The sequence below is a fragment of the Manis javanica genome, chromosome X (assembly GCF_040802235.1).
Source record: "Manis javanica isolate MJ-LG chromosome X, MJ_LKY, whole genome shotgun sequence".
NCBI classification, from domain to species: Eukaryota; Metazoa; Chordata; class Mammalia; order Pholidota; family Manidae; genus Manis; species Manis javanica.
The window spans coordinates 139,795,531-139,805,183 of NC_133174.1; the positions used below are offsets into that span (position 1 = coordinate 139,795,531).

General features: G+C 55.9%; 1 protein-coding gene across 7 annotated transcripts; it reads right to left on the reverse strand.

Moving 5' to 3' along the window:
* Positions 1 to 946: 946 nt before the first annotated feature.
* PNCK (pregnancy up-regulated nonubiquitous CaM kinase) lies at positions 947 to 9,313 on the reverse strand. Of its 7 annotated transcripts, none has more exons than XM_036991074.2 (14): positions 8,908 to 9,226; positions 8,446 to 8,515; positions 8,107 to 8,238; positions 7,760 to 7,834; positions 7,530 to 7,668; positions 7,310 to 7,433; positions 7,069 to 7,144; positions 6,859 to 6,971; positions 6,693 to 6,771; positions 6,530 to 6,617; positions 6,233 to 6,353; positions 5,607 to 5,756; positions 4,842 to 4,962; positions 947 to 4,357 (listed from the first exon to the last, which is right to left on the reverse strand). In XM_036991074.2, the coding sequence occupies exons 2-11, from the start codon at positions 8,511 to 8,513 to the stop codon at positions 6,240 to 6,242; spliced, it is 1,008 nt and encodes a 335-aa protein (XP_036846969.1). In that variant the 5' UTR covers positions 8,514 to 8,515; positions 8,908 to 9,226; the 3' UTR covers positions 947 to 4,357; positions 4,842 to 4,962; positions 5,607 to 5,756; positions 6,233 to 6,239. The 7 variants fall into 7 exon arrangements, with proteins under 7 accessions (XP_036846969.1, XP_036846972.1, XP_036846971.1 ...); XM_036991073.2 differs by lacking the exon at positions 8,908 to 9,226 and adding an exon at positions 9,235 to 9,313 and having other exon boundaries at positions 951 to 4,357; positions 5,607 to 5,987; XM_036991071.2 differs by having other exon boundaries at positions 951 to 4,357; positions 5,607 to 5,987; positions 8,974 to 9,226.
* Between the last annotated feature and the right edge of the window lie 340 nt (positions 9,314 to 9,653).

Consider the following 9,653-nt stretch of genomic DNA (forward strand, 5'->3'; position numbering starts at 1 on the left):
GAGGACAAAAGACAGTGGACTGACATAATCAAAGAGCAGAAAGAAAGAAACATACTATCAATCAAAACTTCTATATCTAGCAAACCTGTACTTTTAAAATTGAAGGTTAAAAAATGACATTCCCAGATAAACAAAGGTGAAGAGAATTAATTGCTAGTAACATTTCTTTACAAGAAATACTAACAGAGGTCCTTCAGGCTGACACCATTTAGTAATGTTACTTCACAGGAAGAAATGAAGAGCCACAAAAATGATAAATATGTGGGTTAATATGTAAGTCTCTCTTAGTATATTTTTTCTCATTTCTTCTCTTACCTTCTCTAAAAGATATAAGATTGTATAAAGCAATAGCTATAACACTTTACTGTTGGGGTTTATAACCTATGTGAATGAATGCAATATGTCTGATACTAATAGCACAAAAGGGGAGGGAAGAAATGGAACCATATTAGAGCAAAGTCATTACATTTTGCCAAAATTAAGTGAGTATTAATATGAAGTAGATTGTGATTAGTTAAGATGCGTATTATAATGTAACTGTTATTCAAAAGATATATAGTTAAAATATCAACTATAAAACAAATGGCACACTAAAAATATTTAACACAAGGGAAGGCAGTCAAGGAAGAAAAGAAGAACAAAAAAGACAGGAGATATATAAAAAAGATACATAGAAATAGCAAAATGCCAAGTGTAAATCCAACTGTATCGATCATTAAATTAAATGTGTGTGATCTAAACACCCCAATCAAAAATTAGAGATTCAAAAAAAGCAATATTCAGCTGTATATTGTTTATAAGAGACAAATCTTAGATTCAAAGACACAAATAGATTAAAAGTAAAAGGAAAGAAAAAGATATATTATGGAAACAGTGACCATAAGAGAGCTGCAGTGGCTATATTAATATCAGATAAAATAGACTTTAAGATAAAGGCTTTTATTTTTTAAAAAGGGACATTTTGTAATGATAAAAGGGAGGAAGATATAGCAATTATAACATATGTACATCTATCAACGCAGCCCCAAAATACATGAACCAAAAACTGACAGAATTGAAAGAAGAGAAAACTGAACTATGATAGTTGGAGTTTTTAATACCCCACTTTCAATAATTGATAAAAATAGAAAAAAGATCAGCAAGGATACAGAAAACTTAAACAACACTTTCAACAAATTCGACCTAGCTGAAATCCATAGAATATTCACTCTTTTCAAATACATTTGGAACTGTCTCCAGGATAGATCATACCCTAGGCCATTCAACAAGCTTAAATACATCTAAAATGACTGAAATAATACAAAATATCTCTGACCACAACAGAATTAAATCAGAAATCAAAAAAAGAAAGAAATCTAGGAATTCACAAATATTTGGAAATTGAACAAAAAACTTCTAAAAAAAACCCCACAGGTCAAAGAAAAAAACTACAAGGGAAATTAGAAAATACTTTGGACAGAATGAAAATGACCATAAATGAATGTGTGGATAAACAAAACATGGTCTAGCCATACAGAATATTATTCAGTTATAAAAATGAATGAAATATTGATGCATGCTACAACACAGATGGATTTTGAAAATATTATGCTAGCATAAAAAGTCAGACACAAAGGGCCACATATTGTATGGCTCCGTCTCTGTGAAATATCAGAAACAGGCAAATCCACAAAGACAGAAAGTAGATTAGTAGTTGCCAGGGGCTGAGGTGGGAGGATGTTGGGGAAAATGGGGAGAGACCCACTAACGGGTCCAGGGTTTTTCAGGTGTTGATAAAATGTTTTGGAATTAGATCATGGTGACAGCTGCACACCTTTGTGAATATAATGAAAACCAAAACTTTGTACATTTTAAAGGGTGGATTTCATGGTATGTGGATTATACCTCAATACAAAATGAATTTTAAGTTTGAAAGGAAAAGTATTGAACAAGGTATACCAGGCAAATATTAACCAAAAGAAAGTTATAGCTGCTATTCACTACCAAAGTTAACTATGAGGTAAAAGTAGCCCCTACATTCTGATCAAATACTCAACTTACCTGAAATACACAGCAATTCTAACTCATCTGCACTTAACCTAACTTAAAAATACATAAAGCATTAGTTGGAAGAACTACAAAGATAAAATGAGAAAAAGCAATCAGGCCTCTCCTCAGGGCATCATGAGAGGCAGGCTTGGTTGGCTCCCTGGTGAGAGGGGCACTATTGAACCCTCCATGGGGCATGGGAGGGGTTATGGAGATGAGGCCTAACAGTTATCAAGAAGGGCCAGATAGGGTTGAAAAATACTGAAAATTCTCTTAGCAGCAAAAATCTGATCCTGTCACTGTCCTGCCTACAGCCCTCCAGTGGCTATGCAGTACCCTCTTGAGAAAGTGCACTTTACAGGCTGATCTCCGGCCACTCCGCACAACTACCCTCAATCAACGAAAGCAGGTTATTTGTCATTTCCCCAACACTCCGTGCTTCGTGTCTTGCCCACCTGAGGAGACAGGGATGGAGACAGGGGTGCCTGGACAAAGCTGGGGTTGAGTTGGGAACTGAGCGCCAGCAGGAACTCAGCTTAGAGTCCTGACAGGGGCAGGTCCTGGTTGGGCCCTTTCGTCTCCTAAACAGGCCTGCTTCTCTCCTAGGGTTAGGGTGGTGCATCCTTAACTCCCTCACACTTTCCCCCATTCAGTCCACCATGAATGGAAATAGGACTCTATCTTTCCGGCCCTACCTCAGCTGCCTCCGCACAGCTCTCCACATCTCTTGCCTTGCCCCCCACGTGGCCCCTAGATGTGTGCCCCTACCACCAGCCCTGCCCCACTTCCTGGTCGTCTCTCACACTGAACCCGAGGTGTCTTTGCAGAGCCCAGACCCCACGCACACCTCCCATGTCTGCACAGAGGCAGGCAGGAGGGTAAAGCCCAAGGCTGTCGGGTCTCAGCACAGGGAGGTTATTTGTCCTCCTTATGCCCCAGTTTCCCCTCAGGTAAAGTGGGAATGACGGTATGGAGAGTAGCTACCTCATTAAAGTTAATGCCTGTGAAGCTCTCCAAACAGGGACTGGCACACAGTAAGCACTCAATAGTTGCACTGAGCTGACTCTCTGGATCAGCTATGAAGCTAGGGGTCCACATTTGCAGAGGGAAGGGTGCAATACAAGTCTCTTCATCTACCTCCTTGCCCCTTCAGGCACCTCAAACTCATGTTTGAAGTTCAAAACCAATCTTCATTCTCTCCCCCAAACACACCCCTGTCGAACCCCGCTTGGCGAATGGTTCCACAGTCCACCCAGAAACACAGGGGCTGCTCCAGGGTCCCTCTCGTTCATTCCCCACCACTGGCTCCTGAAGGGCTCCCAGGATCACCCCCCACCCCCAGGGTGGCCCCAGAACAAGGAGGACAGATGCCTCTAGATTCTGGGCTGCTTCCTGACACCAGGGAAGGCCAGTCCACTGGACCCTGTGCCCCACTCACAGCCCCCAAGTTTTGCAGTCACCTGACCTCAGCACCTGCAACCCCTCCAGGGGCTTTCTGTTACTCAGACACTGAGGTCCAACTCCCCCTCCCCAGGCCCTGGCCTCAGCGCCTGAGCACCGGGCGCTCCCTCTCCATCTAGCCCAGCGCTCCCTTCCGGAAACCAGCCCTTCCTCTCTCCCAGCCACGCAAGCCATGGTGACCCAAGGCTTTCCCCTCACGAACTGCCCCCTCCAATGAGAAGGGCTCCGAGGGATGAAGGAAGGGGGCTGCCCCTGCCTGACCTGGGCCCCCCCCCTTTCCCCAATCCTGGGTGGGCAGGGAAGGACCACTCCCCGACGTGAGAGCGTCCCAAGGGCAGGATTTTGAGGGTGGGTGGAGAGTAATGGTTTTGAGCAGCAGCCTCAGGGGCTGAAGGAACAAGGGTGGCTGATGGACGTGGAAGGATGTGACCATGGCGCTACCTGCTGGCCAGAGGCCAAATTACACCCTCGGGGGAAGGGGCAACTGCAGCAATGATCTCAAGGAGTGCAATTCCTTCTGGGAGGCTGGCACTGGCGCTCCTGAGCAGCCAGCACTCTTCTTTCCCCACCAAGATCACTCCTGTCACCCAAGTAAGCCCACCCCCTCTTACCATAGGGCCTCTTCCATGAGAGCAGTCACCCTTCTCTGGGGGGCCCAGTGCCTGGCAGAGTAGAGGGCCAATCAATATTTGATGTAGAAAACAAGAAGGTGCCATCGTGGGAGTCCAGTGTGAAGACCTCTGAGGAGGCAGGAGAGGAGATGGCGAGACCCCAAGTGCAGGGTTCATGGAAGTCAGGACAGGTCTTTGGAGGTGAGGCCAAGCTGTTGAGGTCTGGCCATGGCACTAACTGCCTGAGGTCCCCTGGACTGGGGTCAGAGAAAGGGGAGCAGGCATGATAGGACTGGAGTGTGCAACCCCGAAGCCTTGAGCAAATGATGGCCTAGAAGTGGCTGTGGGCAGGGAGGGGGAAGCTGCAGTGGGCTCAGGGCGCCATGCAAGCTGTGCAAGGGGCAAGGTGGGGCAGGATGCGGGGAGGCTGGGATGAGAAGAGAAACACAGGAGTGCCTGTGGGCCTGGGGACCCGCGGGCAGGCGTGCCTGCCACAGGCTTTACCTACCCCCAGCCATCCGGAAGCACAGTGTGGCTGAGCGCTCTCCTCAGTGGAAGCCGGGCCCCTGCCTCCAACCCCAAACCCTGCTCCAGCCTCCACCTCTGAGGCCCAGGCCAGCCCTGCTTTGGGTCCCAAAGGTCGATAAGGAGAAGGGTGTTCTCCATCGCACTCTGCAAAGGGGGCCGGCAGGGAGCAGCCAGGGCAGGGCGCATGGGGGGAAGGAAGGGCGGCCAGCTCACCTAGAACTCTGGTGCTGCCCCCTCTGCTCTGGCTGGGGCTGAGGAGTGGCCCTAGAGGTCTTCCCCTGATGGGCACAGGAGAGGCTTGGGGTTCAGCAAGACAGGGCTCTGGAGCCATGGCCTATCCAGAATGGGGGTGTCAGGGGCAGGGGCCACTCAGACAAGAGGACCAGCCGTGCTTTTCATACCAGAAGCCATAACCAAAGCCACAGAAGGGTTGCCTGGGGCCTGGAGCTCATGGGTCCCAAAGCCGCAGCACAGCACAAAGGGTTGAGGCCCCAGTGGTGCCCTCTCCTGGCCCAGGGGCTGCTCCTCCACCCCCCAACACTGGAGCTCCCTAGCCTTCCCCACAAGAAGGTGTGCACTGGAGGTGCACTCTGCCCTGGACTGGGGGGTGGGGGAAACATGCACTGCCTGTAAGCCCACCCCTGGGCGCCTGGAGAAGGCACTCTTCAAGCCCTCACCTGGCCTTCTGACACCCCCCAGCACGCCACATGAAGCTAGCCTCTAGGGTGGCAGAGCAGGCCAGCAGGGCTGCCTCTTGCCAGCACTTTGCAGGCGTAGGAAGTTCTTGGACAACTGGGAGCTTGTCTGCCACTGCTGACAGGAGCAGAGGTGCAGAGGTTTGAGTGGCGCTGGAGCAGGCCGAGTGCTGGGGCTCCCGTGGCAGCAGGCCAACCTCCTTCGTCTCTTTCCCGCAGGAGACATCCATCCCCTCCACGCTCACCCCCCCATCCCTGCGCCTTACCCCTCCCTCAAGCTCACCACTGGCCCATTGCTCTGTCTGTCTTTATTGATTTGGGGTAAACAGGAGTGGGCCCGGAGGGCCATGACAAGCAGGACCATCCAGTCAGTGGAGCACAGAACGGCGTGCAGGAAGACAGCCCCTGGAAGCATCCTAGGCTGCTAGAGGCGCTGTGGAGGCAGCAGGGCAGAGGGGCCTCTGTGGACTTGCCCCATTGACCCCCTCGTGAGGGCAGAGGCTGGGCTGAGAGGGAGGATATGCCCCCTCTTGCCTCAGCACCGTGCGCCACAGTCACACATTTCAAACTTTCCAGCGGACACCAGACAGGGTGGGGGTTAGGGGACTGGAAGAGTCCAGGGGAAGGGAACATGGGGGTCAATTCACTTGGCCTCGGCATCCGCCTGGGGTTGTGTGGGGGAGAGAAGCACAGGGAAAAGGCAGTCAGGCGGTGCCCTGGCCTGCGCTGGGCCCCCTGCTCCCAGTCAAGGCTCTGAGTGGCAGTGGCCACTGGCCACTCTCTCCTGTCCATGTCTCCTGGGATGCTGGCTCCTCCCCCCCACCTGCACCCTCTGCTCTGTGGGGCCCACCACCCTCTAGGCTCACTGAGGAGCCAGATGCCAGGGGACCAGGGCCAACCACCACATACCTGGGCGTCACCACTTGGGGTGGCTGTGGTGAGCCATTCTCCGCTCTGAGGCCTCCTCACCCTCTGGGCTCTGCCCCAACTTGCGGATATGACGCAGGAAAGAGGTGGCATTAAATGCTCGCTGCAGGGAGAGGGGGTGTCAGGCCTGCCCCAGCTCCCACCCCAGGACTTCAGGGACCACAGAGGCCACTGGTGGTCCAAGCCATCCCCCTGAAGCGGGGAATAGGTTAGGCAGTGGTGGGGTAGGGTGGGGGGTGCCACCTTGAATGAGGTCCACAGACTCCTCCCCACACTGACCTTCCAGTGGGTCCGGGCAAAATTCTTTTGAATCTGCTCACTGACTGAACCCAGGATGTCCTTGTCAAAGGCTGCATCCCCAGAGATCCTACAGGGGGGCTCAGCCTCAGTGGAGGGTGCGCTTCCTTTGGGGCCAGCGGAGTTTGGCACAGTTCCAACTCACCAGAGATGCTGTAAGGCCTGCTGGCAGGTGAACCTCTTCTGGGGGTCTCGCTCCAGAAGGTGCCGGATGAAATCTTTGGCTGCAGCAGGGAGGCCGGTCAGACCATCCCGCCCCACCTGCCCCGGCCACTCTTCCCTCCCTGAGCTCAGGCCGGCCCCAAGCTCACCTGATTCTGAGATGTCATCCCAAAAGGGTGAGTCAAACTCGTAGCTGGCCCTCAGGATCTGGCTGAAGAGTTCGGGGTCGCTCTCGTCGTAGAAGGGGGGATACCCACACAGCCTGGCACCCACAGACAAATCATCCAGAGCTGTCCAACCTTCCCCAACCCAGCAGGGGGCAGGCAAGCAGAAGAGGAGCCTTCCCAGTGGCCACTCACAGGATGTAGGAGATGACACCCAGGGCCCACACATCCACGGCCTTCCCGTAGGGTTTCTGCTCCAAGAGCTCTGGGGCTGGGGGCCAGAGACAGATGGACGCACAACCGTGCACACGCACACCATGCCTTCAGTGCTGCCAGGAGTGGCCCACCGTCTGCCCTACCCTTGGCACTGTGGCTCCCACAGGGTCCACCAGGCCCCCTGCCCGCCAGCAAGCCTCAGGGCAACCCCTTCACTTACCCACATATCCTGGTGTCCCACAGGCAGTGCCTAGCATGTTGCCAGCCTGGATTTTGGAGAGGCCAAAGTCAGAGACCATGATTTTGGAGTCCTCGAACGGTGTGGCATAGAGAAGGTTTTCAGGCTGCGACACGAGCACCAGAGAAAAATGCCAGGTCAATCCCCAGACCGTTGATGCACAGGGATGCTGGCAACACCTGGGGGACAGGAGGGCAGGCACCTTGAGGTCACGGTGCACGATGCCCAGGCTGTGCAGGTAGGAGACAGCGCCAAGGACTTGGCCCACCAGATGGCTGGCGTCCTTCTCTGTGTAGGACCCGCGCTCCATGATGCGGTCAAACAGCTCGCCCCCAGTTACCCTGGGGGAAGTGGGGGCGCAGCTGACCCAGGCCCCTCAGCCCCCACTTACCAGCCAGCCCACAGTCCCCAGCCTGCCCCTGCCCTCCTCACAGCTCCATGGCCAGGTAGAGGTGGGACGGGCTCTCGTGAACGTCCTCCAGAGCCACAATGTTGGGGTGGCTGACTCTGCAAAGGTGAGAAGAAACCCTCACGGACTGCCGCAGCCCTCCCTGGGCCTCTCAGGGTGGAGGGGTACTCTGTCCCAGGCCACAGAGAAACGCTCCTCTGTCTCCTCTTCCTCCTGCCTCTGCCCACTTCCCCACCACAGGCTGCCCTGCGGGGCACAGCAAGGCAGAACCCCAGGCCTTCCTGGGAACACTGCAGACATAGGGACTCCACCCCAGGACCTGCGACCCCAGGCTCGGAGGAGCTGGCTGCCTGGCCAGAGCCAGGTGTACCTCCGGAGCACTGCAATCTCGTTCTCCACCAGGGCCTCCTTGCCTCCAAGGGCCTTCTTGGGGATGCACTTGAGGGCAACAAGGCGCGAGGAGCCCCGCTCCTGGGCTAGCACCACCTCAGAGAAGGCGCCCCTGCCAGAGGTGGGGCAGTGCAAGAAGGGAGGGAGCAAGGTGCAAAGGGGGAGGAGGGGAGGGCGAGGGCGAGAGAGCAGAGGTGTGGGGGAGAGTCCCTCTGGTCAAAGGAGATGGCAGGTCCTCCCAGTCCCACACCACGCATCCCCCCCCACACACATACATTCACCGACACGTATTCATTGACACAGGCTCACACACACTCACGAGCCAAGCTTCTCCCGGATCTCATAGACGCTGCTGATGTCCTCGGTCTGTTTCTTGAGCAGCAGCATGTCTGGGGGGCGGCGGAGAGATGGAGGGAAGCGCCAGGGCCAGGGGCAGCCCCACTGCCCACCCCAGGCGGGGCAGTGCCTCAGCCAGCTACATGACAGCCCCACTCCCCCACCTAGGTACACCCCGCCCCTCCCCCACTGCCCAGCTCCGCGCTCGCAGGTGGGCGCCTCCCCCCGCCAGAGAGGCACCGCCGGCCACGCGATCCCGCAACCCCTGCCCTGGCGCCCCGACGGAGATCAGCATCCAGACACCCGCTCCGCGCCTGCACACGACCCCGTCAGCGGCTATAGGCCGCCTTCCAGAAGGCTCCTGGCACCGCGCCCCCGCCCTCAGCCCGGCCCCCCCCCACCCACAGCGCCCAGAAGGGCCCCCGCCCTGCCCCCAGGCCTAGACCTGCCACTAAGGGTTCAGCGTTCCCAGGCACGCGCCACCCGGGCCACCACTCCTCCCGGGATGCACCTGCGACCCCCGCGCACAGCCGCCTGCCACAGCCACGGCCACCCACGCGGCAGCCCCAGCGCAGCCCAGCCCCCGGCGCCTCAGGGCGGGAGGGACTCGGCGGCCTGGGTCTGCCGCTTCCCGAGCTGCGTGGGCTGCGCCGGGCGTGACAGGTGTGCACGGGGCCGCGCGGGAGTTGCGGGAGTTGCGGCTGTCGCGGCCCGGGACCCCGCACGCCCCCGCCGAAGCGCGCGTGCGCGCCCCAGAGCGTCGGGTGCGGACCTGGAGCCGAAGCCGCAGCGTCGCCCGGCGCAGGGGCCGTAGCTCGGAGCCCCGCTCGCGCCCCACCGGCCCCGCCCCCTCCGCGCGCGCCCCTGCTGGCCGCTGGCGGCCCAGCTCGCGGGGGCCTAGCCGGCCTCGGCGCTGCAGGTAGCCTTGTAAGGCAATAAGCCGGCACTGGTCTCTACTGCGGCCTCCCTGGTCATTCAGGCCGGCTCCAGCGGGCTCCAGCGCCCTGACCGCCTGGCTGGGCCGGCCTCAGGGCCTTTGCATCGCCAGTGTCCTCTGCCGGAAGGGTCTTCACCCACATGCAGATATGGCTCTCCGCGTGCCTTCGTGTTTCTCATGTCTTCTCCCCAGACGGCCTCCTTCTCTAGCCCCAGCCCCGCCACAACAGCACTCAGCTTGATGACAGCAGCAGC